The 27,960-nt window shown below is 42.5% G+C and overlaps 1 protein-coding gene across 1 annotated transcript in view; it reads left to right on the plus strand.

Annotated features, from left to right (window-relative positions):
• Window positions 1-27,960, plus strand: part of LOC129364549 (retinal-specific phospholipid-transporting ATPase ABCA4-like) — a 34,383-nt gene that overhangs the window by 814 nt on the left and 5,609 nt on the right. The window contains 37 exon segments of the mRNA XM_055037235.1: window positions 125-218; window positions 356-497; window positions 1,075-1,214; window positions 2,570-2,697; window positions 4,243-4,440; window positions 7,463-7,552; window positions 8,567-8,801; window positions 9,508-9,647; window positions 11,792-11,908; window positions 12,929-13,126; window positions 16,473-16,678; window positions 16,753-16,929; window positions 17,022-17,244; window positions 17,675-17,896; window positions 18,456-18,660; window positions 18,754-18,831; window positions 18,931-19,128; window positions 19,429-19,606; window positions 19,685-19,816; window positions 20,348-20,487; window positions 20,569-20,706; window positions 20,833-21,011; window positions 21,289-21,391; window positions 22,174-22,379; window positions 22,654-22,708; window positions 23,140-23,220; window positions 24,284-24,441; window positions 24,732-24,856; window positions 24,944-25,042; window positions 25,132-25,321; window positions 25,435-25,529; window positions 25,637-25,669; window positions 25,895-26,000; window positions 26,637-26,711; window positions 26,818-26,987; window positions 27,127-27,304; window positions 27,397-27,512. Coding sequence (XP_054893210.1) covers window positions 125-218; window positions 356-497; window positions 1,075-1,214; window positions 2,570-2,697; window positions 4,243-4,440; window positions 7,463-7,552; window positions 8,567-8,801; window positions 9,508-9,647; window positions 11,792-11,908; window positions 12,929-13,126; window positions 16,473-16,678; window positions 16,753-16,929; window positions 17,022-17,244; window positions 17,675-17,896; window positions 18,456-18,660; window positions 18,754-18,831; window positions 18,931-19,128; window positions 19,429-19,606; window positions 19,685-19,816; window positions 20,348-20,487; window positions 20,569-20,706; window positions 20,833-21,011; window positions 21,289-21,391; window positions 22,174-22,379; window positions 22,654-22,708; window positions 23,140-23,220; window positions 24,284-24,441; window positions 24,732-24,856; window positions 24,944-25,042; window positions 25,132-25,321; window positions 25,435-25,529; window positions 25,637-25,669; window positions 25,895-26,000; window positions 26,637-26,711; window positions 26,818-26,987; window positions 27,127-27,304; window positions 27,397-27,512 — 5,348 coding nt within the window.

Below are 27,960 nucleotides of genomic sequence, written 5' to 3' on the forward strand. Positions count from 1 at the left end.
CTGGAGGATTACTGGCCTTTTGTACCAGGCCTTCGCTTTGAACAAGAAAATGTTCATATATAATACCACAGGAATGCTCTGAAAGCAATCGTCAAAATAAACTTAAAATGTTCTTTTGACACAGATTCGGTTCTTCATGGAGATCATGTGGCCTGTGATGCTGTTCATGGGTCTGGTGTGGCTGAGGAGAGTAAACCCGCTCTACCGTCAACATGAATGTGAGGCTACAGCTAAATACGGAGAAAAAAGCTGTTACCGCTGTCATGCTGGCATTCCTGGTTTTGTTTGTTTGTTTTGGTTTTTTTTTTAATAACTGTTGCGTAACTATTTAGAAATGAAATGTTTTGCTCTTCAGGCCACTTTCCTAACAAGGCCATGCCCTCAGCCGGCATCCTGCCGTGGATCCAGGGAATCGTCTGCAATGCTAACAACCCCTGCTTTCAGTATCCCACCCGTGGCGAATCTCCGGGTCTGGTGTCCAACTACAACAACTCCATGTAAGCTTTGACTAGGACATTCCAACAAATGGATGTGTTTTGATGTCTGTTGTGGATCTGACCTGCTTCCCCTGAGAATCCTCACAGAATGCTGCTGCCACCACCTTGCTTCATAGTGGAAATGATGTAATAATGTAATGTCAGATCAGGTGTTTTGAACTTTGCAATTACCTGTAATTACTGTATTCACATGTATGACGCACTATGCAACATAGTGTTCGATAACGGGCTTTCGCACACACGTAAGAGTAATAATGCTTTTGGATTGACATTAGCTGAAAAACTACAGTATGTTCATTTACATGTTACTCTTCATTAATGTAACATTACATATATGTAATGTTACACAATTAAGATCTCAAATGAACTTCTGAGACCCTCTCAGAACAGCTGCAGTTAACACACTGGACTTTATTTAGGGGTATCACAACAACAAATCTCAGTTTTCTGAGTTTTATTTGCAAAACCCCTCCCCCCAAAAAACAACAACAAGCATCCTTGCTTGAGTATTGTTATGTACTGTGTGATGCTAATGAAGACAGGGTGCGTTTGAGCTGCTCCTGATGTTTCTCCGCAGACTGGCCCGGTTCTACTCGGACGCAGAGGAGCTTCTGTTCAGTGACCCCGAGTTTCTGCAGGTCGGTCGCCTCTGGAGGGAACTGAACGCCATGAGCAACTTCATGGACACGTTGCGCACTCATCCCAAACAGGTCTCAGGTCAGTGCCCCAGGCCTTCATTGACCTCCTGCACAGTCCCTTAGTGGAGTTGGTGTTACTGCTGCAGAAAAAGAAAACCCAAAAGGCTTCCCTTATGTTTTAATCCGGTGTTTACGTGAGTATTAACACAGTTTACTCTGTGCTTACGTTCAGCTTCTGGCAGAACTTGCAGTTCATGTTGGCTTAGAGACATTCATAAATGAGTTAATCTAATGGGATTTAGAAGAAAATCCCATTTTAAAACTGCCATCTCATGTGAAAGTGCATCTGAGGTTAGTTACATTTCACATGCTTTCCCATCATTGTGTCTGGATGCTTTAACACCATTATATCACGCAGGCTTAAGGCTGGTCTGAACCTTAAGCGGCTTATTTTGCGACGTGTTCATTTGTCGGAAGAGACGTCTGACCACGTCAACCGTCCACTTTCTTGTGAGATCCTAGTTTCTCCCGTCCATCGCTCCGTCAGTCAGTGCCTCGCAAACTATTCATGCTCCTTCAACTTTTTTTTTTAACCATTTTTTTGTTTGTTTTGGGACTGAAAGCATCCGGAAGCAGATTTTACACCTCGCTTCTCAGGTTCCACATGCAAATATTGGCAGATCGTCGATCACCCAAAATTAAAGCTCATTAAATTTCTTTGATCTATGCTGTTTAAAAGTCTTGAGAGGTCTTTAGTCCTTTCATCGCCTTTGACCAAGTTCTCACACACCACTACGCTGCCGCCACCAACCAGAACTTAAGAGTTGTCCTTACAACAGCTGGGCTATTTAATATGTAGGTGATGTCAAAAGGTCATCAACATCATTGCCTTAGGTTTTGCTTAGGGGTCTGAGAGTAAATGGGGTTGAATACAAATGCATGCAGCATGGTTTCAGGTTTATATTTGGAAAAAAAAAATTGGGAAAAAAAGAGGATGAAATCCTTGTGCATTAAGTCATAAAATGAGCGACATGAACTCATATGACACATAGAGTCTCGGAAGGCCGTCGTGTCCCCACTCGATTTTTTTTTTTGCGTCATATGTCGTTTCCAGTGAATGCAACACGAGTGAGATCACTCAGAACCCAAGACGGGCAGAACTGGATCGAAACCAAAGCTGCACTCTTCCCGTCAAGCTCAGGCAGGCCGACTGGAAACATCGCCACGGTGAACAGAGTCGGAACGAGTGGGAAGCGCTTTTCTGCTTGCTCCACTGAAACTCGCTTGTCGCAACTCGTCCGCGGTACGCGCCGCCGGGACTTAAGGATTCCTCCGCCCGGACCGGTTATTCCAGCTCGAGGAGGCGCCGTTATCCGTCGGAGGCCAGTGGCGCGCGCGGACCCTCACGCACCTCTTCCGCTGCTTCCGCCGCAGGTCGCGGAGTGAAGGTGGAGGCGATCCTGAAGGACGACGAAACCTTGACGTCGTTCCTGCTGAGAGACGTTCCCCTGACGGAGTCGGTGGTGGATTACCTAGTCAATGCCCAAATCAGGCCTGAACAGGTACACACGTCCAGAAACACACACACAGCCACGCATAATGACTGCAGCCTTTAACTCAGAATATAAATCCTGAGAATTGACACCCAACATCATTGAGCAGTCTGTATGAAATGAATAAAGCTCAGAATGAACATGTTCATCCAACAAAACAGAGGGAATGATCATGATCTGATCTGGCTTCCGATTCTGCTTCCGATTCCGATAGGAAGCAGAATCTGATTTCAATCGGATTCTGATTTCGCTGCCGTCATGGGGCAGCGATGAGGGCCGATCGCTGCTCAACACCTGGATTGACTGCTCGGTATAAATGCTGCTAATGCGATCTGACAAAATTGAACAATGATCTGGTAATAAATTCATCTGACTTAGACATAAACGTGCAAAATCCGTTCATGTTTATGCCTATAAACATGCAAGTTTGTTTATAGACATAATTGCAGGTTTACAAACATGCAAGTATGTCTATAGCATGCTGTCTACGCATAGCTGCTGCATAGATAGCTATGCAGTTGAAAGCACAACTGAAAAACCTGAAATCGGTGAAATAATATTTAATAGTAAGGTTCTCGTGAGTCAGAAAATGTCAAGCAAAAAGCAAGCATTCATTCAAAGTCAAATGCAGGTTGCATCAAAATAAACAGTCCTGAGTTACTAAATCAAAACTTCCTGAGAGCTTGGCTAGTTGATTAATCCTGGTTTTGATTGGTTGTTTAGTCCCCACGGACTAGTTTGAAGGATAGCTCCTTCAGACTAGCCAGCAATGCTTAGCAAACGTGTGGTGGAACTGGGCATCAGCTGAGCTCATATACCAGCTTCTTCCTTCACAACACTTGTTAAAAAACATTGGTAAAGGGTTTATAGAGGAGCCATGTTGTGATTGGCGGAGTCGCGGAAAGAACAGAAGTTTCTTAAAGAGACATAGGCCCAATTTCAAGGTGTTAGATTGCGATGTAAAATTTCTTTCATAACACACATAAGTGGGGAAAAGTCATTAAAGTCTATTATGTAAACCAATAAAGGAACTTCTGATAAGAACAGAAAGAGCAATACGGTATGGAAAAAACATAAGGAAGCACTGTTAGTTTTGGTTTCTTGCTAGAGATCTAAAGCATTGCATTTCCTGGAGTTGATTTAAAAATAAAGCAGCGTGACATGTATTTGCTAAAATTCCAAATAAATTGACAAGAAAGGCTGGAAAAAATAGCTCTTCCTTTGTTCCTTCCTCTGTTTTTCCCTCCGGCGCAACACCCGCAAATTCCTGGCAGCAGCTCCAAACGCCATGCCAGCCTTGAACGTTAGCGTTTATGTTCAGTTGTAAACAATAATGCAACAAGACCTACGTGGATTACAGCAAACCAAACTATGTGAATTATTCAACTCTAGTGTGCACACAAAGCTCCCAGGCCCAAACACAAAACCTTTCCTTGGCTGAATTCAGCCAGTGTTTCCCTCTAGTGTTTTTGATGCGTAAATGGCGTTTGTGCTCAAGTATTGTAAATCTGACCTTTAAATCTCGTGTTTAAATGCTACGACCTCCTGTTTCAGTTTGCCTTTGGGGTGCCAGACTTGCATTTGAAAGACATCGCCTGCAGCATCAGCCTCCTAGAGCGATTCCTGATTTTCCAGAGCCATAGAGGACTCTACTCTGTTCGGAACGCCATGTGCATCCTGACCCCGCAAAGGCTGCAGATCATCGAGGACAGATTTTATGCCAACGTCGATTTTTTCAAACTCTTCCGACTGGTCAGTGTTTTTTTTTTTTTATTATTTTTTTTATTCTTGGATTTAGAAGTATGACATGGATTGCACATCTTTTTATCACTTACATATGAAGAAAACATAGTTTATGATTTTAGAAAGATGTTGGCAAATCTCACTCAAGTCAGTTTTTGCCGGGTTAATTATGTTTTTGTTCAGGGTGGATAGTTAACATGCAATGTTTTTTTTGTTTTTTTTAAAGGGGTCTCACAGAGCAGCTCTCCCCCACTCAGCTCTTTCAGACTAGTCAGCAGCAATTAGCAAACAGTTGGGGGAACTTTGCATCAGCTGACCTCATAATACAAGTTCCTTCTCAGAGCAACGCCAGTAAAAATGCTGTTAAAGGTTAATAGAGGAGCCATGTTGTGATGACTTCCTGATTGCGAAGTGCCACAAAGAGCATGTGTTACATATATATAAAACCCATTTATATATTACCAAGCAATAAATACAGCTGCAGCTTTCTGTTTGTTTCTGTTTCTCCTCAAAAAACAAAGGCCCAACCCCAGTGCATGTTGGTCCTACACCAGTCTCAATACTGGTATAGGGACTGCAGTATTATGGGAAATGGCTCCCAAAAGCAAATAACATTTCATCAAACAATGGCAAATTAAGCAATTGTTGATCTACGAATAAACCTTGCAAATAACCCAAGATTATAAACTAGGAACACATTTTAGCAAAATGTAAAAGACATGTTTATACATATTTTTCTTGAATGATACTCTGAAAACTTTTCCATCATGCATTTTGTATTGGTTGGTTCTTTGTGACTGGGAGCGGTATATTTTTGCAGATGGCAATATGACAACCCGGAGAAGACAGAGGAGCTTCCTTTGTGCACAGATTGTGCACTAATTTTATCAAATGTGTAAAAAAAAAAACCCCATACACATTTCATGTAAAGTTACGTATTGGAGCTTTAAAAAAAAATAAAAAATTAAAAACAATCCTAAAAAGTTTGGAGTAATTGTTGTAAAAGATGACTTTAGCAAAACCTATTGTCAGTAGATAACTTTTAACCTCAAACAAATGTTGAGACATCAAAAGCCTTCTTTTTAAAAAAAATAAAAAATTAATTTTCTTTCCTTCCACATCAGCAGTTTGGGCTCGTCAACACATCCCAATAAAGACAGAAAGTACTCTCAGGTGACACACATGTTTAACGACAGCAATAAAATGGATAAACATCAGTTTGTATTTGTTTTACAAGTAGCATGACTCATGGGGTGGAGCAGATGTTTTTTCAGGAAAATGCAGTGCAAGTAAACACGGCATTGTTCAGCTGTCGTGCTGAAAAAAGAAAACAAAAAACGTGAGCGGGGAAGCACGACCGGAGAAAATCCAAAAAGCTGCTGTTTTTACGTGCATTGACTCAACACACATCATGGCCCTAATGTCTCGTGACCGCACTCACTTTTTCCCCCCAGTGGATTTCCATTTAGCTTCGAAATAAACAAAAGCAACTACTTCCAAAAATAAACTGAACACTAAATGAGGGAAGCAGTTGAGCTTAAATAAGCACGGATAAATACCAACAACCTGTATTAACAGGAGAGCAGACAGACTTGGTCTCGGGCCTATTATTAGCTCAACGCATCGGATGGTGTTTATTCAAGCGTGTGTGCAGGGGATTAAAAAAGTCTGACAAATGATACGTAAGTAAGGCAGATGCATGCACTTTTCTAAACTACAAACATGTTCTTTAAAAAAAAAAACTCGGATTGTGACAAACTCGCCACTAAAAAAAACATACACATTTATTGCCAAAAAACAAAACAAAAACAAAAACATAACAAACATAACCGCTTGGGATGAAGCACACGGGAGCCTTAAGGGTTGCCTAGTTTCCATCACAACCCGCTAAATGTAATCAACATGGCAACCAATTTCTTGGAATGAGCCTTTTCTTGAGAGAGCTACCAGTAGGTTGGCAATGGTTGTCACTCTGTTGTTCTCAGGACAATAATCCAACATATAGTCAACTCAAGACACAATTGGTTTGCCAGACCTCAAATCAGGCCTAAATCCTACTGAAAAGCCATGGGGTCAACTAGAGAAAGGACAGCGCCAAGAGAGATTGTGCACTGACAAACGGTCAAAGATCCCTCTGTCCGTTTACAGCTTAGCGTATAGACAGTGTTTAGTGAAGAGTAAACAAGACTGACTATGAGACAGACAACAACAGATTCTGCTGTCTGCCTCATCCTTACCCAGGCACTGTCCAGTGGAACCACGCCAAATTGTATTTAGCATTTAGTGTCTCTCTCTGGCTTTGCAGTAGCGAGAAAATGCTACGAACGCTCTTAGCAAACAAACTTGTTGGGGCGCAACTGGGTTCAGTCCAGTACAGCTGCAGCGGCTGACAAGTGTGACTTAAAGCTGATGTCTCCCGATTGTTCACAGAGACAGAAAAGAGGAAGGATGTTTCTGATGGCTACTCTTGTGTCTTGGCTTCATCCAACATCCTGATCCTTTCTTCTATTGTCTCGTGCGCACTTCTGGAAAACCCAAACAGTACTCAAGTAAAGACATGGGAAGCCAAGGGCAGGCGAAGGATCATGTTAGTTTTCCAGATGTTTTCTTTTTTGAATCTCAACAGGATTGGTTTTCTCCGTGTTTTATGAGAAATGTTTAAGAAACTTTCACTCTTTTTTTTTTTGGTCTAACAATAACGGAGAAATTGAAAAGGTTGCATTGTTTTCAATGTTGTCGTGGTTAAAAAGAGAAAATTCTGGCACAAATTCATCCTGCTTCCCGCATCTGCTATTGTTTCAAAAGAGTAGAAGGTTTTGTAGAGAAATAAATAATCCTGCCTTGCCTATATGTGTTTTCAAAAATGCAATTGAATTTATATTTTGACTTTTTTTTTTTTTTTTTCCATTTTTGGTGTTAAAATCCCTTCGGATCTCATTAAACTCAATAGCAATATTCCTGCCATTTTGGGATATTCCCTGCAATGAATAGAAATTGAAACTCTTTATCTCTCATATCCATTTCTCCTCAGCTCCCTCGCGTCCTGGATAATTACTCTGACGGCATTGACATTCACTTCTGGGTCCGGATTGTCTCCTCCGCTTCGGACAGACTGCGAGACGTAAGAACCGGGCCCGCGGAGCAGAGCAGTAGCGCCCCATTCAAAAGTTCACGGCTTCCTATTTTTAGTTGGCAGGAAACAGTTGCTTCCCTTTTGCCTGACTCTGCCTGAGTTTTTGCGCAAACAGATGGTAGGTGTTTGGGGGGGGTTATTTTCTGGTGCATGTTAGGAAATCTAAATTCAGCCTGAAAGAGAAAGATAACTCATTATTGCAGGACAATACTGTGGGAGAAGAAAAGTCTCCTGTCTAGGAAAAGTTGATGATGGGTGATAGATGATGATTTGTTTCAATTTCACTATATTTTCATCACTAGAGTGTTATATGAAGGACCAAGCTATTATTTTATGTTGATGTTTTCAAATACACATTCATTGCTGTTGACAGTGCGACATCCTGTTGGCGAGATGGTTGTCTCTGTCGAGGTGGAACATGTAAACATGTCACTTCCTGTAAATCAGATGAGGAAGATCCTAAAAACTAACAAGTAGAGTGCCTTGAAATATTCCTTTTCAAGAGTTTTCGCACTTAGACGCATTGAATCGTCAAGTCGTCTTAAATAAATAGAAAAATGGCGTTTTCAAACGGGGATTTCCCTTCTGTCCAACGAAAGCAGTCGTATCAGTCTGATTGTGTGTGGAAATATAATTTCCTCGCTCTCGTTACATCACAAATCCACTGCGACCAACCATTTTTGCTTGAATTTCACAAACACCTCGGTCTGATTCCGGCCTTACCTTGCAGCAAAGAAACTGCTTAAGCAAAACCTGTCTGTCAACATGAAGTAGACTAAGTGATCTCTAAAAGCGACACGTCATCGTTCAAATTTGATGATCTGAAACATTTAACCGTGTTTAAGAAGAAACTCGAAGGAACCTGCAAGAGAGAAAGCAGGCTTTTAGCAGCACAGTGTTTTTTATTGTTTTTTGTGTGAAATTGAACTTCTAATGCACGTCAGCATTTCCTTTCAACTACAAACCCATCTTTTGAAATCAGCTCTGCATCTGTCTTCCCAGCTGTTCCACAGGAGCAGCTCCGTGGAGTTCATCCAGGTCGTAACACCTCTGTTCCAGAAGAATCTGTCCTTCAGGGAGGTGATGGCTGCTGCCTCCAGCCTCGTATGCGGCTACACAGAGGGGGCTTTCTCCAGAGTCGCCTCTTTGAACTGGTACGAAGACAACAACTACAAAGCCTTCCTGGGAATCAGCAGCGGCTGGGCCAAGGGTGACTACACATATGACAACAGCACCAGTAAGTTCAGCACTTGTTTGATAAAGTCTTATGTAAAATCAAAGTTTTTTTAGCTTTACGTCATGCTATAATGTCATTACTTTCATGCGTGTTTGAGGGGTCCTTTCATCTCCATGGAAACCATTTCAGCTGTGCAAATCGCCTGGGGGGACCGAGCCCCACCTTTGAGATGAAGCTCCTCCTCGGAAACTGCCAGTTTCCAAGTTTCCACCTCACAGAGTACCCAACTACCACACTTGCCCAACTCAGCTCCTTCAGACTAGCCAGCAGCAATTAGCAAACACCTGGGGGAACGGCACCATTGGCTGAGCTCATGAGATGAGCTGTTTCTCAGTAGAACGCTGGTGGAAATGTTTTAAAGGGTTAATAGAGAAGTAAAACTGTGATGACTTCCTGAACGTGGAGAGTCAGAAACAACTGGAGTTTCTTAAAGAGACAGAGGCCCAATTTCAAGCCATTAAATTACAAATTAAAATTTGTTGTAAGTCATATTCCTGGCTAATGCAGGTGAAAAAAAGAGAAGACATTCCTGGCTTTGAAAATCCTTACTCCTGGATTGTAGATGACTCCAAAGTTTTCATTTGGAGTTTGAGAATTTTTTTTTTTGTTTGTTTGATGACGCCACAATCCGTAGGATTTGGTAATTTAATAATACACTGACTTCCTCTGTGACCACAGTCAGCTGACTGATAACTATTTGTCTCAGCTCCTTTCTGCAATGACATGATGAAGGAACTGGAGTCGAATCCTGCCACACGGATTGTGTGGAACTCTGTGAAGCCAATGCTGATGGGACGGATCCTCTACGCTCCAGACTCACCAGCTGTCAAGCAAATCATAAGAAATGTAAGCAAATGGCAACTGTGCTGATTTTTTATGTATTTTTGTTTGTATTTTTCTTTAGACATTAAAATTATTTGGGCAGATACTGTTATTTTTTTTATTTTATCCTTTCTCTATTGCTTGTAAAGCATTTATGATAATTTCGTTACAGTGTACAGTAAATTCCTTTTATTTTATGTTTTATGAAGTTACAACCGCAGACTTGCATATATTTCATTGGAGCTTGATATGACACATAAATTCTGCAGCAGATGTCGGTAAGACTAAACAGACCCAGAGCCAAGTAAGAACCAAACATGTGCAGAATCTAGAATGGCTCAATCAAAGTACAGACTCAAATTTGATGGAGAACCTGTGGCAGGACTGGGAAAATGATGCTTGCAGACACGACCCATCCAATCTGAGTGTGGTTGAGTGTATAGATGCTCAAAGTTGCTAGAGAACTACACCAACAGAAGGATCTGTATCAACTCTTCATCACATATTGGTTCTATTTTGGCTAAACACGAAAGATTTTATTGTGCAGTGTACTATGTTGGTGTGTCATACAATCCTAATAAAATTTGTTCAAGGTTGTGGTCGTACCGTAATAAATGGGAAAATCTTTTATGGTTGAGGAAATCTGATTGAGAGTTGAACTGGGTTTAGATCGATTGAAAACTTACGACTAGAAATGCGCAGGAACAACCGGAAACATGGAAGACACTTAAGCACGACATCTAGAAAGATCTAAATGATTATGGCCACCCAGACATCTCGGTGACGTCCCCATCTCTGCTTTTCTTCGGCGCCGGCTCCTCTGATGCGGTGAACAATGCGTTTCCACCCCAGAAAATGTGATCAGCTTCCCCATGTCGTGTCCAGGCTTTTGTATCTAGATGTAGATAAGTGTTTCTCAGAGCCGTTAAGCCTCTGGTGGGAGGTGGGTATAGGCAGTCACGGTTGGCTTGGTCACAAACTGATCGGCTGTGTTGACTGCTGCCCCGTCCGTTGGCGCCGCCGCTTTTCCAGAGTTGCCTTACGCACCGGCGTGGCTTTTCCTTAAAGACGTGAAAGTGCGTAGAAAGGGTCTCACACCCCCATGTTTGTTCCTACCCAGCCCTTTACAGACCTCTTTGTTTTCCTCCTGCCTCAGCTGGAATCTTAATTGCACTAAGAATGTGGCAACCACTGGGTTAATCCATTACTTTACATGAGGGGGGAACAAAGACTCTGGCGGGCTCTTTGTTGTCATGCATCACAGTATTTCAAGGAAATGCTGGTCAAGAACTTTGTGTTTTAGGACCACGCTGTCGTCATACGTGGTTGCTCTTGCACAATATTGAGCTACCTAGGTCTTATCTACATCCTGCTGTACCTGTGGTATTTTTAGGACACACAATGAAAGGCAGAATATATCCTCAAACCTCAAATATTTCTCAATCATCACAACACGCCACAACTTAGCTCCTACTTGATTTTTTTTTTTTTTTCACAAAATCGGCTTTCAGCAGCCGCCCCTTCCAGGCTGTCCTCCTCTGTCGCCTGCTGTTTTGAACTATCTCGTGGAATGAGGAAGCTCCCGGTTGTGGGAACCTCACTGGGATTCACTGGGCCGGCTGAATGCATTCAGCCAGTCGTCACCAACGGCCTCCATTGTCACCCCCCGGCTCCATTGTCCCCTTTGTCACCCGAAATCAGACACACACAAGAGGAAGGCGTTTAATTGGGTGTACTCTTGAGTGCTTTTATCCCCCCCACTGCACATGACTGAATACCGGAGTAGCCAACCTCGGGTGTGCGCTTACACAAAGCACTGTACACATGTGAGGTTTTGAACGATAAGCGTGCAGTAAATATTTGACAATCTGGCACCGAAAAGGCCTTCGTCGCAGGTTATCTGTAAAGGCTGGCGGGAATTTTTTGTGGGAGAATGCCCTTGTTGTCTTTGCAAAGCTTGTTTTCGCACAGTTTGATGTGGGAATGGTATGTAGCGGGAGATTAGGGTGTGTGTGTGTGTGTGTGTGTGTTTTTTTTTAAGCTTTGTGTCCAAATTTGGATTGGGTTTGGGTGTTATTCGCGCTTACCAATGTTTCTTGCAACCTGAATGCATTTCTCTATATTTTCTTTGGGGGATGTTCAACTTCTCACTTTCTCCTCCGCTGCAGGCGAACACAACGTTTGAGGAGCTGGAGAGGCTGAGGACGATGGGAAAGGCCTGGGAGGAAGTGGCTCCTCAGATCTGGGCTTTTTTCCAAGATGGAGTGCAAGTCAAGATGATCCGGGTGGGACAACATTGCAGTCTGGCTGAATAAATAACTTGCAAGCTTATCTCGCACCAGATCTGCTCCTTGTGACATGAGAGATGTGCACGATCGAAACCCAATGCCCAACTATTGTGTCTTTGAATAAGTTGATAAATGATGTTATTTTATCCCGAGCTTCTGACCATTTAGGTGAAATTTCCTGCTTGTATATATTAAAAAAAATTATCTCACGACAATAAGGCATCTCTTTCGCTTTCCAGTTTACTTCTCAAAATGCGAAACGAGCCCATTGTTCGGATTGAAAACAGATATTTCCATATACTGTGTAAAAAGGAAACATATCTTTTTCTTAACCCTCTCTGATAGCAAATCTGATCATATTTGATCTGTTTTACAGGTCAGTCAGGACTGAGAACATTGTATTTGCCAAATGCCAGAATAACAAGATTTTTGTGGACTGTTTACAAGTATCAGTGGTGAAATGGCCTCTTACAATGTATGACTTGGGTCGAATGTTTTGAATATCCTTCCTCAAACTTCTCACAGTGGCCCCTTACTCCTGAAAGAAGAGATGTAACGGAGTCAGGTTTGTTGGCCGCTTCGCCCGAACTCCTCCTTTCAGCTTTGCACACAAATTTTCTACGAGGCGGAGATCTTTGTGATGGCCTCTCCTAACACTGATGTTGTTGTCCTTAAGCCACTTTGTCACTAATTTGGCTGCATGTTTAGGGTCGCTACCCACGTGGGAGATCCGTTCGGTGTCCAAGCTTTGACCTCCTGGCCGAAGTTTTGAGGCATTTCTTCTATATTTCCTCTTCATGTTCTTTCCTCGTGATACCATGTAATTTCCTGCTGCAGCAAAGACACCCACAAAACATGATGCTGCCAAACATCACAGCCCTTTTTCTGTGGCATTTTGCAAAAAAATAAAATAAAAATAAGGTACATTCATCTAAACACGTCTCTTTCTACAGTGACGTGTTTTACTGGGCTGTACATTTTGTCAAATTAAAATCAAAAACTTTATTTTAATTTTAGGACATCATCCGCAATCCCTCCGTGATGGATTTCATAGACAGGAGCCTGGAAGGGGCGCCGTTCTCCTCCGAACACATCCTCAACTTCCTGCAGAACGGCCCACCAGAGGAGCGGCGCTACGACATGCCCAACTTTGACTGGCGAGACGTCTTCAACCTCACTGACCGGGTCATTCGGATGCTCAATCAGTACGGGGATGTGAGTAACAGGACCACAGCAGCGCATTTTATATTTTCTTGCAGAGAGCAGCACAAAAAAATCACTCCCCCAATTAATCTCACATTAATTAAATAGTTTTTTTTTTCTTGAAATACAGGCAAAAAAAATTGAAGCATCCTGCATTATCTGGAATTAGTAATAGTGCCTCTGCAAGACAAGAGAGCTTGTGTACAACTAGTAGTCTTTTCGTTCTCATTTGGGGGATTATCGTTCTTGCAAAATGCTTCTTGTCTTTTGACATTCTTGGCCCTCCAATGCAATCATTTCTGAGGACGCTCACATACTTTCCTGTATGACATGTTGGGCTGGGGTTTTATCAGCGTAAAAACGGAATCAAACAAAAAGCAAACTGGACATATGTTGTAGATGTCTTTCTTTAGTCACTTTATGCGATCACCTTTTCAGCAGGTGATCAGCAATGTTAATAATTTGTGTTCAATGTGTGAAATGATGCCTTAAGGTAAAGTAATCTTTGATCAAACCGGCATAAACATCCGTTCTTTAACGTGAGCATATTTTTCACCTAGAAATAATTTTGAAAATTTTTGGCAGTCTTAATAGTTCCTTCAAAATAAATGTAATTTGTAATTTTTTCGCAGTGGGATGTTTGCCTTTCCCATTTTTTTCTTCAAAATGGGAAAGACAAGAGAACATGCCGTGTGCGTTGGTGTAAGTTGCCCTTTGGTCAGAATTTCTTTGCAATGAACGTTTTGATTATTGTTCTGACAGCTGGATGCTTTTTCTCCATGCCGCTTTGATGTCTGTAGGAACACCGCTGTCGCTGAGAGGTGACCTGTAATTTGTAGCTGAGGGTCACTTTGCAGCGGGTACACGTCAAAGTGCTACATTTTCGCTCCTACGACTTCATTTACTTTCTGCTCTTAGCCTTGCCGAAGAACCTAAACCCTTCCAGCTTAGTCATGATCTTATTTCTCAGGTTAGCTGTTCATCCGGGCTTCCTAAGTGGCCTTGATACCTATTCTCGTGCTTGGGTGGCAAGCATGATTATGTGTCCCCCTACTAACCTGTTGTCTTGATTTCACCTTGCGGAAGCGTCTTTGTCGTTCCAGGCTCATCGATGTTCATGATAGCAAAGAATAAAACACTGAGCCAGCCAGTAGTTTCTTAAATGTGGGATCTTGAAACTCGCACAGTTTCCTTCTGGGCTCTTTTATTAGGCTTGCTGGTATTTTAGCCTTCCAGTAATTTTCCTCTTGGTCTTCCTTGTGAGAATTTGATTTGAGTTGCTTCAAATCTGTGGCTGTTGTAGCAAAGTTCAAGTCATCATAACTTTGTTAGGTTTGTTCTTATTAGCCTCTCAGGTGTAGCAGTACTTTGACTTCTTTGTGGTTCCTAATTTCTCTTTTTTTCATTCCCTCAAGGTCACACTGAGCTGTGCTAAAAGACAACCTCTGATGTATTTTAATCGGAATCTGTCAATCTAAATGTTTCGCCGAATCAGACATTTTGGCCTGGTGTCGACGCAAACACGTTCTGACAACAACTCTCCAAATTTTCAGATAAGTCTAAAGTTTCAGGATAATTATTCAAATTTCCCCCCAATCTCTCTTGTGACTTTGATGGTAAGAATTTGGACAGTACTGCCATTACGCTCCTCTTGAAATGTCAGTCTCCGGGTCAGGCCTTTTTTCACAAAATAATCCAATCAAGCCTCGCATTTGTCGAACTTAATGCCCTGGAAGCGAAGCACTGTGCTCTAAGCACCACTCTTGACGTTTTTAGGAGATTCTTGGCTCTCCAATTTGTTCCCTTTGTACAGAAATGTGGTAGTCCACCCAGGTGGGCATGAGCCAAAGCTACAAAGCAGCTGGCCACTCTGTTTTGTTTCATGTTGATTGAGGAGAAGTTAAAAAACAAAGAGAAGCCCTTGCGTAACGCTTCTTATAAGGGTCAAGTACATTAGTAGGGGGGAATGCATTTAAGACAAAAGAGTAAACTGGCCCTTTTACTGCAGAGGCACATCAGAATGAGAAGTATATTGCCCTGAAGGGGTCGAGGACAGGGGGGTGTACCTGGATACAAGGCTGTGTAGGTGGTGGGTGCGCTTTGTTTTTGTCCAAGTTGAAGCTTACAGCACTTGAGTTTGACAGGAAGAGTGGGAGCGACTGAGGCCGATTAGACACAGCTGTCACTCCATCTACTATCCTTTATAGAGCTGCAACAATAACCGTGAGCTTAATGGTTGGCTCGCTCACATTGGTGGCATGTATGCATATCACGGCGCCCGAAGAGGCTTCACTGTTCGTGTCGGGGAATATTTCCGTCAACAAAGAGATTCTCTCCTAAATGTGACTTGTTTATTAATATTGTTAGGTCTGAAATAGCTCAAATGCATCCAGACCTTTTTTTTTTTTTTTACTTTTGGTGTATATCTCTGTTTGCAAAGCAAACGGTGTTTGTGTGTGTGTTCTGGGTTGAGGAGGGCTGCGTCGGTAGCCTTGGTGGTAAATAGCTGTTTTGGAGGGATTCCTTTTGGACCACAGCCGTCCTTATTTGCATGAGCTTCCGTTGAATGGTTTCATCGGACACGCTTTTCAGGAACGAGACAAACACCTCTGCAAATGTGTAGGGGGCCTTCGGGGTCTTGGGCCAGCGCTGGTATTTGTGGGCTTTTCGTCTTTTGAGCTACGCTGAGGACGTTGCTGAAGCAATAGCAGCTGTATGATGGCAGCCAGTTCCCAACTTCTTTTCAGATTGTTACAACAGAACACTTCAGTATAAAATTATCATATTTTTAGACTCCAAGTGAGTTATTCAGGGTTATGCTTGCGTGACCGGCATTAACATCTCGAATATTTGACACCAGCATTTTCTTTGTGTCCTCTTAATGGGAGCCCATGTGCTACCTGTGGTTTTTGTACTATAGATTAAGAAAACTACGCAGTAAACTACGAATGTTTACTGCATAGACACTAAACATTCGTAGTTTACTGCAAATGGTCTTTTCGTTAAACCGTAAAATAATTGTCACTTTTGTAATGTCAATAAAGTGCTGTGTCGTTTCATACTGAACAACAGAATGAATTGTATTCATATTCATTAAATTCAAATTAAATTATAATTTGTTGCGATTTAAAGCAAACGTGATAAGCTGAGATGCTAACTGCCGAATAACTTCACGTCGCCATTAGCATGCTAACATGTTAAACCAAGCTGCTAACTGCTAAACAACTTGATCTTGTGATTGCAATATTAGCATGTTAAACGGCGCCATTGTTCTCCATTCTGTTCATCCTCATGGCTTTGCTCTAATCCATATCCTAATGTGTGTTTGTTTGTCTCTCATTTATTCCCTCTCTGACAGTGTTTAGTTCTTGATAAATTCATACCTCTGCCTGACGAAGATGCTGTCACTCATCGGGCCTTGGACCTGTTGGAGGGAGGCGAGTTCTGGGCGGGTCTCGTCTTTACGAACATGTTCTCTTGGACCACCAGCGTTCCCCCTCATGTCAAGTTCAAGATCCGAATGGACATCGACATAGTGGAGCGCACCAACAAAGTCAAAGACAGGTTAGATTCGGTTTCCAGCACCGTGTAGATATGGGAAAAACATAGGATTTGAAATGTGTGTTCACTTTTCTCAGGTACTGGGACCCAGGCCCCAGAGCTGATCCTATGGATGATTTCCGCTATATCTGGGGTGGCTTTGCTTACCTCCAGGACATCATAGAGCATGGGATTATCAGGACTCATACAGGAAAAGAGTGGCCCTTGGGGGTCTACCTTCAGCAGTTCCCCTATCCCTGCTATGTGGATGACCTGTGAGTGGAAACATATCGTTTTACACACTTTGTCTGTCAATAAGTAGGTCCTCCATATCATTTCTTTCCTCTCCCAAATTTCCTTCCTCCAGCTTCATGCTGACGTTGAACCGCTGTTTCCCCATCTTCATGGTTCTGGCTTGGGTCTACTCCGTGTCTATGGTCGTTAAGAGCATAGTTCTGGAGAAAGAGCTCCGCTTGAAGGAGACCCTGAAAACTATCGGGGTCACCAACGGCGTCATCTGGTCCACCTGGTTTATCGACAGCTTTTTCATGATGGGCACCAGCACTGCTCTGTTGACTGCCATCATCATGGTGAGCATCACATTTGTACTTCCATAGCTGCATGTCTTCCACGTGAAACATCTAATCTATCTCTCTGTCTGCTTTCGACATAAACTCACTTCACAGATCATAAACGCAGAGTAGTAAACCATTCTGCTGCCAGTTATCACTCTTTTTTTCTTGGATGACTGAAGTGATATTAATAGCTCACTTTATGCATACTTTCTCAGTAAATCATTAATGTTAGAACGACTTCTACCATGACATCATGAGGATGATGTCAGAGTTCTGCCAGATTAGCAGTAAATGATTATGCGACCCCTTGTGGACAGTGTTACATCAACACGTCCACATTTTGTTGTGGACATGTTGACGATGTCGTCTTTTTGACCGACCAAAACATGCACACTGATAGGATTACAGTGTCTGAACCTCATGTGTGTCTCCTTCCTGTCTTCAGGGAGGGAGGGTGCTGAACTACAGCGACCCTGTCCTCCTTTTCCTCTTTCTGCTCTCGTTCACCACTGCCACCATCATGCAGTGCTTCCTGTTCAGCGTCTTCTTTAACCAGGCCAACCTGGCGGCTGCCTGCTGCGGCATCATCTACTTCACCCTCTACTTGCCGCACATCTTCTGCTTCGCCTGGCAGGAACGCATCACCAAAGACATGAAGATCATGGCGGTGGGTGCCTCCGACTCGAAACACGGTTATATTTCTCTTTACATCGATGAGCAGATGCCTTGAAACGGAATTCATCCGAGTACGTTGTCACGTTACAATCACAAACAGCATTATAAGGGCATGTCTCCCATAGCGTTATCATCAATGAAAATGCCACTGGCACGACTCAAAACTTGGGATGGGAGAATATATTGATATGGCATCTATTAACATATTTGGGCTGAAAATAAACTGGTTCTATGTGCATTTCAGATTTTCATTTGAAAAATATTTAGTAAATCTTGCATCATTTTTCTTCCACTTTTATATTTAGCTCTACCTTGTGTTGGTCCATGACGTAAACACTAGAAACATAGTTTGAAGTTTGTGGATACTTGTGAAAAAGTTCAAGGATAACAGATACTTTGACAAGGCACTGTACTGGATTTTCTTCTTCTTACCCAGCTACGAACTGTTCCCAAACACCATAATTCATTTCTTCATTAGTAGTAAAAAATGCTAGTCAAGTAATGGTGGAATGGACTTGACCATTCTGATTAAATAATGCCTCATCACACAGAGTCTGCTGTCCCAAGTGGCATTTGGCTTTGGTACAGAGTATCTATCCCGGTATGAGGAGCAAGGGATGGGCCTGCAGTGGGACAACATCCAGACCAGTCCTTTGGAGGGAGACGAGTTCTCCTTCCTCACGTCCATCTGCATGATGGGCGTGGACACGGTTCTCTATGCAGCTCTGGCTTGGTACCTGGACAATGTCTTCCCTGGTCAGTGTGCTGAAATGAACCACAAGATATGCTTTCGTCATAAAAATGAGTTAACATTCTTTTTTCTTTTTCTTCTTCTTCTTGTCATCACAGGACAGTACGGCATTGGTCGCCCCTTTTACTTCCCCTTGCTGCCATGTTACTGGCTCAACAGTGTTGCCCCAGCCTCCGGTATTTTATTCTCAGCCTGTGTGGTATACGTTTTAGTGACTTTTTACACAAAATGATATGGGTGATTATGCCAGGACATTTTGTTGTCTTTTTCCAAAGGAAATTACAAAACGGAACTGGAAAAAAAAGGCTTCGACAATCTGACAAACAAGGAGCAAGGAGAGAAAAAGGCTGTCGGGGAAACGGCCGAGCAGGTGGAACCACTAGCTAAGGAGAAGGAGGACATACCTTCATGTGAACATCATGATGAGCGCGAGAAGCTGAGCCACACAGAGCCTGAGAAGAACGAGAAGGACGGTAAACCCGGTATATGAGTGCAGCTGCCTTACAGAGTGCTTTTCCATCCCAGACAGGATCCATTGTGTGAAACCTTGATGACCTTGTGTGTGTTTGAACTTGTTGGTATTTGTAAACTCACACCACTCACCTACCAGCGTCGTGTTTAGTTAATCAGTAGACTCCGCATTGCATTCCAGACACATGACTTCATCAAGCTTTAGGCAACTAAACACATTTGTTTCGCTCTCTGCACAAAACTAACACAGTTTAAACTCAGAGACATTCAAAGAAAAACAGAATTGTGTGCGGTGTCCATAGAGGAGCTGTTCTTCGAGGCAGAGCCGGCAGATCTGGTGAAGGGGGTCTGCATCCAAAACCTGGTCAAGGTGTTCAGCAGCTGCTCCTCGCCTGCTGTCGATGGACTCAGCATCAACTTCTACGAGAGCCAGATTACGGCCTTTCTGGGGCACAACGGAGCCGGGAAGACCACCACCATGTATGTCGCTTAGACTCTCTGCTGGCATGTAAGCGCAATGCTGAACGTGAGAGAGTCTACATCTTCTCTTTGTCCCAGGTCGATTTTGACTGGAATGTTCCCTCCCACCTCGGGGACGGCCACCATCTACGGCAAGGACATCCGCACGGACATGGACAGCATTCGCATGTCTCTGGGAATGTGTCCTCAGTACAACATCCTTTTTCAGCAGTATGTCACTTCTCACATGTTTAACTGGCATAAGCTGTGCTTATGCCAGTTAACATTCTTGACCCTTAAATGACTTCACATTCAACCCTTAAAGATTTGTGGTTTTCACAACCACAAGTCTTCAAGTCTTGTGTTGGGATTTCCTGTCACAATCCAACACTTTTGCCATGTTTGTGAGGTCATTATCTTGCTGGCACGTGGACACCTGCCCTAGTCTCAAATCCCTTGAAACCTCTAAAAGATTTTCCTCCAGTACTGCCCTGTTTTTAGCTCTTCCTGCTACCTCAATTCAGTATCTTTATCCTTCTGACCATGAATTTGGCTCCGCTGCCTTCCCCATGCGGAGGGGACTGTACATGGTATTTTACGCTGTTTAATACTCTACGTAGTCATAGTGAGCCAAAAAGTTCAATGTCTTCTACTTTCTTCTACTTTGGCCCACATACCCTCAAGTTTTAGCATCTTTTGACATCTTAGGTTTTAACCTGGAAAAACGGTGGCACTCATTTGTACCAACTGCTTGTTCCTCAGCATGACGGTGGCAGAGCACATTCTCTTCTACGCGCTGCTGAAAGGCCGTCCGATAGCTGAGGCTGAGGAAGAGGTGGAGAACATGCTTCAGGATCTGGGCCTTCCCCACAAGAGAGACGAACTGACCGAGAATCTCTCAGGTCTTTTTAGAGTCACGTGCGCCGCTTGGCCTCTGGCACACGCAAAGAAAACACACACTTAACCGTTGTCTCGACGTCCAGGGGGAATGCAGAGGAAGTTGTCGGTAGCTTTGGCTTTTGTTGGTGGAGCCAAGGTGGTGATCCTGGATGAGCCCACCTCAGGGGTTGACCCGTACTCCAGGCGCTCGATTTGGGACCTACTGCTCAAATACCGTCTGGGTAAGACAGATTATTCAAATTCACACCACAGGAAAATATCACCCGTATTTGTGATTATAGGATTCATCAAAGATCCCTCCATCGTTCCTTCTCTCGCCATCACTTGTCTCGATTTGTTGTTTGCAGGACGCACGGTGATCATGTCCACCCACCACATGGACGAGGCTGACCTGCTGAGTGACCGGGTGGCCATCATCTCTCAGGGTCGCCTTTACTGCTGCGGCTCACCCATCTTCCTTAAGAACTGCTTTGGGGCAGGCTTTTACCTCACTCTGGTTCGCAGGATGAAGCACGAGCCGCCTAATGTGAGGAACTGAGAAAATGGAACCTTCTGTTTGTCTGAAACGCAGTAGATTGAAAAGTCTGTGAGAGCTCCTGAAATGCTTAACTTTATGAAGAGCAAGCTTGACTGACATCTGTAGGGATGTGTGAAAACAGTACAGAAGCATAGTTTTTCGTCTTTGCCTGAACGTGACCTCAGATTAAGGGAGACGTAGAGGCCATGACACACTGGATTTTAAAAGTACAGAAAAATGCTTCACCCATCATTTAATCCTGGTATCGTTTCATCCAACCAACCAGACCAGCTGCGACTGCACACAGGACTGCTCGTGTAAATGCTCCAAATGTTCGAAGTTTAAAGCCAACCAGGAAGAAAGCCAAACCCCAGACAGACAGCTGGACGGTAAGATCTTGCCGTTCCTCTCCTTGCGATGTGTATGATTGGTGGTCAGTCTTCTCTCCTGTTAACAGTGGAGAGCAGGAGCTTGAATGCTGTCTTTTCACACATATTACCAAAACACAACATATTACCAAGTAATTTTGGTCGTGCAACAACTTGAAATAAGCTGAAATAACTCAAAAGTAACTTTTCAGCAAGATACTTGAAGACACCAAAACTAACTTACATGTAACCTTTTTTTTTTTTTTTAGGAAGAAATAGAAGCTGGTTTTAAGTAAATAATTTCTTAATATTGATAAAAAAAAAAGTTATTGCTCTGTTGGCAGATAAATTAACCTATAAAATGGGGAAGATGTCTTGTTATGAGTGAAGCAATCTGATTAGTGTTAGTGTAGTGATTTAGTGTTTTTGCAGTGCACTGGATCGTAATCAGTCTATTGTCCGTTTACGGTTATAGTTATTATTTAGAAAAATTCAAATCTACATTTGACTTGCAATGTCAATGATTTTCTTCTTCTTCACTGATTATCATCCAACGTGCAGGACAGCCCTGAATTACGGTTGCGGACAAGCATATTGATAAGTCTCTAAGAATATTTGAATAATAATTTGTGTAACATTTGTATTATTCTTCCATGGTTGATAACTGCATTACATGATAGTAGGAAGTTGCTCCCTGAAACATATTAAGGTTTTTAGAGATGGGATAGCAAGGACCCTTCAAACTAATTTCACCCATCCTGGTGAAAAAAAAGGAACGTCTTACATCTTCCACCCATCTTCAGGTAACATGGAAAGCATCACAGCCCTGGTCCACCACCACGTCCCACAGGCCCGTCTCATCGAGGCCATCGGACAGGAGCTCACCTTTCTGCTGCCGAATCGGGACTTCCAGCCCAGAGCGTACGCCAGCCTCTTCAGGGAGCTGGAGGAAACCCTGGTGGACATCGGCCTCAGCAGTTTCGGTGTGTCCGACACCTCCCTGGAGGAGGTTAGTGGAACCAATCAAAAGTAATCATAGTTTCCAATTACAGCCACATTTTAAGCCCATCAAAAATCTCCTGGTCCCCATCCATTACGTTGTCTTCAATAGTTTTCCTTATGCGGGACGCAGTGCAAATGCAGTAGATATATAAGAGGTGCTGTGTCAGAACATAAAAGTTTAAATAACTCAAAAAGGTGCGGATATTTTTAATAACTTTTTTTAAAATAAAAAGGGTTCACTGTTAATCTTCAGTCTAAGAAACGAATCTACTTTCTTGCAGATTTTTCTGAAAGTCACAGCAAATGGGAATGCAACTAAGAAGAAATGTAGTCAAGGTATCGCAAATGCAAAAGCACAAAGTAGTAATAGTGGTACCTCTGTTTTGTGTCCTTGTTTCACATTTTGTTCCAACCTGCCGTTTTGTTCCTGTTTCCAAAAATTAACTTGAAGAAAAATACTTTTGATTATCTGTTGTGAGAGCGCAAAATAAACATCTTAAAGGTATGATTTGACCTGTTTTCTTTACAAAATGTTTTGTGCAAGAGGGATTTTTTTTTTGCCTAACAGAAACAATTTGGCACAAACAGTCCATAAACCTTACAAAGTGCAAAATGGCAAAGGGGCAAAATGACGAACAAAATCCCCTCATTAACTTCCCACCGTTGTAAAAAGTGATTGTGTGTCCAACTCCAGGTTTAACCACGCATCAATCTACCTCCTGTCCTGTGTGTCTCGTCTTTCGTATCATCTCTTTTAACCTTTCCAGACAGGAAATCATTTCAACAGATTTCTCGAGCTAGTCTCAGTGGATTCAACAGAGTGGCTGTTGATGTGGAGGCACAAAAAGGTGACGGTGGCTTTCAGCTCCCAACAACTGCAGCTGTTGTCTGACAGACATGCTGTTTGAGTTTTTAAAGAAAGAGAAAGTAAAAGAATAATTTGACATTCCGACAAACGTGACAACATTCTGTAAGAGAGAGCGTAGGCGGATAGTGTTGGAAAAAGACTGCAATTTCCGGGGTGAGGTTGGTACAAAACAAAACCTCATCATGACACGACTTACATTTGTGAATGATTGATACAGGATTTAACCCCATACACCCACAGTTCGCTCCAACTTTAGCTAAACCTGATAGCGTCTCACCGTAACTTTATGTTTCGACTTCAGAATAAACCTTCATAAGTCCCCTCTGGGTAATTTTTCTACAGTAGAACAAAAGATATTTTTATATTTGAAAAAATATACTTCGGTATGTTTTGCAGGACAACAGCACAAAGAGCATCGCATCGTAGTAGCCTACAAGGCCAGCTATTTGTAATGAGGTTATGCTGCATTTGATTTATCTCGGAAGTCGGGGATCTGGGAAATCTCAGAAAGATGTTGGATCCAAGCCAACTGCGTTTGACTAGGAAATTGGAATATCAATGGGAAAACCGAGAAAATAAGCGAATAATCTATTTGTCTCCATTTAATGCGTTCAAACAAAGAGCTTTTGTACAGCAGTATGTGTTCTACTTCTTCATCGAGACACAAAACGAATGACGTGCTAATAGATTATACTTGCAAGTTTCACTGCATTTTATGCAAACGGATAATGGATAATGAACTCAGGGCTGCCAGGGAAAGCTTGACTTTCCAACTCAGAATTCGAACTTCATGTGAGCGATCTGGTTTTATTTCCAACTGAGGAACTCAGAAACCCCAACTTCCAAGTCCAAACAGGGCAAATTATTAGCCACCAAGTTCCTCTGGCATTATTGGATTGCAAATAATGAACTCTGCTAGTCTTGCTGACCAATAGATTTTGACTGCTGCATCTAGAAAGCAATGTTTGGGTACCTACAGTTTTAAATATATCAGTGCAAGTTATTTCCTGCCAACGTGGCGTCTGTTTCGGGTTTTTTTTCAGAGACCAATGGCCATGGCCCAAATGAGTTCCCAGAGGGCAGAGCAGGTAAAGGATCCTACCAGGTCAGAGGCATCTGTCTCATCATCAAACAGTTCCTGGCTCTGTTAATCAAGAGGTGGCATCATGCCACACGCTCCTACAAAGACTTCATTGCCCAGGTTACCTTTCTGTGATTTTTCATGCTATGTCTGCTGCTATTTATTATGCTCAATGTGCTCTGACAATGTTTTGTTAATAAATTCATAGCCTATATGGGGTATTTAACATGCTATCGGTAAACTTCAAAGTTAAAGTTCACAAGTTTATTTTGTAGGAAATATCAACCTATTTTCTAGCACCAGAAAAGACAATGCGGAAATCTTCATAGGTGTAGGAATACGTTTGAAACGCATGTTTCAGAATTGTTTCATTGTTTTCTAAAGTGTAATTATTTCTTTTGTTCTGGCAGATTGTCCTTCCAGCCAGCTTTGTCTTCTTGGCACTGATGTTTACTCTCATAGTCCCGCCTTTTGGAGAGTATCCAAGTGTGACCCTCACTCCTTGGATGTATGGGAGACAGTACACATTCTTCAGGTGGACGCAAAATCATTGTGCTTTTTGAATTCAGCTAAAATAGATGAAGTGACGTAAAGTTAGAAGACTGAAATTTCTCCATTGCAGCAATGAGCGTCCCATGGATGCACAGATGAGATATTTTGGGGAGGTTTTGCTTGACAAGCCCGGCTTTGGGACCCGCTGCATGGCCGATGAACCTTTGGAGTAAGTAGATGTCATTGCTGTGGACGCGTCTTGTGTTTTTTTCTGGAGTACTTTGGCTCATAGAACGGCTCAATCTCATCCTATCCTAGAGATTTCCCATGCAATAACATCACCACAGAGTGGGAGATGCCGATGGTCAACCCTTCCTTGATAGAAATGCTGGAGAGCCCAAAGTGGACTCCTCTTAGACCCTCTCCGGAATGTCAGTGCAGCACATCCAAGAAACTCACCATGCTCCCTGTGTGTCCTGAAGGAGCCGGAGGCCTGCCACCTCCACAGGTCGGTTGGGACTGAATACGCCCAGACTTTTTGTGTAGAAAAGCAAAACATTACTTTAGATAAATCGTCTGATGAGAATCGATTTTTTTTTTCTTTCTTGTTTTGCTTTTTAGAGGATCCAGTCAACTGGAGATGTTCTGTTCGACCTTACTGGCAGGAACATCTCTGACTACCTTGTGAAAACGTATCCCACCCTGATCAGGACCAGGTATGGAGGCTTTGAAGACCTTAAAACAAAAATATATGGACTTGGACTGGAGGTCTTTATTGGAGTTGGGTGAAATAATTTAATATGTCTGTTTGATCTCTCTGCAGCTTGAAAAGCAAATATTGGGTGAATGAGCAGAGGTAAATACCAGCCATATACTTAAAATATACTTACAATATCACATGATGACAACTCATGCTCATCTTGAAGTAGAAGTCATAGACAGAAGCAACTGTTTGTGTTGTATCTCCCTCTTGTGGTCCGATTATGTACTGCAGATACTCCTCTGACTTAGATGCAGAAACAACTGAACCAGAGAAGTTGTGCAGGTTTCATTGAGAGGTTGGTTTCTCTGTGGTGTCCAGGTATGGAGGCATATCAGTGGGTGGACAGCTTCCTGTTTTAGGAGTGCAGCCGAAGACACTTCAGGACTTAGCGGCTCAGCTGGGACAACTTCTGAACCTCAGTGGGGTGAGAAACTGTCCAATGCAAATGTTAGGTGGTGCAAAAAGGTAAAATAACTAAAATAGCTAAATAGCTTTAGTTTATATATATATATATACTGATAATGTACTTTACCCTGCCTGTCTGAAATTTCTATATTTTAGTCAGCCTGTCTAGAATGGGCTTACATGGTCTGTCCTCAATTCTCACCTCCTTCCTCAATTTCTCCTGTAAATAATTGTGTCTAAATAATTTCACCAAGAAAACTTGGTGTATTAAATTGCATTTACATAAACTGCTGTGACAGTTAAAGTGTTTTTTCTTTAAAAGATTGTCTTCCTTAGTCATATGACCTGCTTTTGGGACCAACTAATCTGCATTTATGTGAATCAATGATCGTAAGTCTCGCACTGAGAACAAATTTTGCTCTCACTGCTTGTGAGATCATTTGTGGTGGATGGTCCAATGCAAATAGGACAATAAATTGGAAATTCATGAAATAGATGAAACAGGATGATTTTAATGTTGAAAGTATTCTTAGAAAATTAAAATTTTCTACTTAAAACAATTTCATCTGTTATTTTATGGGATTGTTTGAGATTAACTTCCATTTAAAAGCCTGCTTAACATATTTATAAAGGTAACTGTGACATGTTATTTCAGGGTCAATACTCCAAAGAAACACTTAATGGAATAGGGAAGTTTCTCAAATACATGGAAACAGAGAACAATGTCAAGGTTAGTCCTTTACAGCTCAGCAGTTGGGTAAACTGTCTAGATATGGATCAAATATGAAATACATAATACATGCTACGTTTTGGTAATCAGTTGCAGTTTTTCCTAGGTTTGGTATAACAATAAGGGCTGGCATGCCATGGTGTCTTTTATGAACGTGGCCAACAATGCCATCCTTCGCGCAAATCTTCCAAAAGGAGCAGATCTGAACGAATACGGGATCACAGTTGTCAACCATCCTCTGAACCTGACCAAAGAGCAGCTCTCTGAGATCACCGTGTGAGTGACCGTCGGCCTCATCGCTCTTTTTCCATCCCTTTTTCCCGGATCGTTCGCCTGTCATTACTAGGACACAGCAAACAATCATGTCTTTCTTTCGTCCCAGCTCACGAAAGCTTTTCCACTTCTCCTTTTCCAGGCTCACTACGTCGGTGGACGCAGTGGTGGCCATTTGTGTCATCTTCGCCATGTCGTTCGTCCCAGCCAGCTTCGTCCTTTACCTCATCAAGGAGAGGGTCACCCAGGCTAAACTCCTGCAGTTTGTTAGTGGCGTTAGTCCGCTGGTGTATTGGACGGCCAACTTTCTGTGGGACATGGTACAGTGGCCCAGTTACCGTTTTGAGATTGCTGCCATTATCTAGGCCATGTAATTAGAGCTTGAACTGAGGCTTTCTGTGACTACCTCTAGGTGAATTACTCCATCAGTGCAGCCATGGTGGTGGAAATTTTCCTGTTTTTCGATAAGAGATGTTACACCTCACCAACCAACCTGCAACCCCTTATTGCCCTGCTCATGCTATATGGGTGAGTTGGACCAAGTCATGTTGTCTGTTTTAAAGGTCCTTCTTTGTTTTGAATGTAGGAACAAAAACAGAAAAGTGAGTTAGTGTCACAGTACCACGACTGGTATTGTTCAGGAGCAATCCTGGCCCAAAAATGGAAACGTGAATTACTATTTGTACCCCTTATAAAGAAATATCTAAAATAATAAATATGCCAGCCTTCTCACTGTTAATTTGAGTGCGTTTCGCACAAAAATAATGTCACCAGAAAGAATTGTTTCTCACAAAATCACTGGTGCGACACTTCTCAGCACCCCTACAACTCCTTCATAATAAAAAGTGAGTGAATAATACTTTGACTATTGGTTTTTCCAAGCTGTGTAGGAACTTTTAATTGGTCATCCATGAGCTCCTGTTCTCCTGGGTATAAATACGATGTGGCAGAGGTGCCTATTTCTCTTAGCCACTAA

Source organism: Poeciliopsis prolifica, unplaced genomic scaffold (assembly GCF_027474105.1).
Source record: "Poeciliopsis prolifica strain line A6 unplaced genomic scaffold, Auburn_PproV2 SCAFFOLD012, whole genome shotgun sequence".
Taxonomy (NCBI): Eukaryota; Metazoa; Chordata; class Actinopteri; order Cyprinodontiformes; family Poeciliidae; genus Poeciliopsis; species Poeciliopsis prolifica.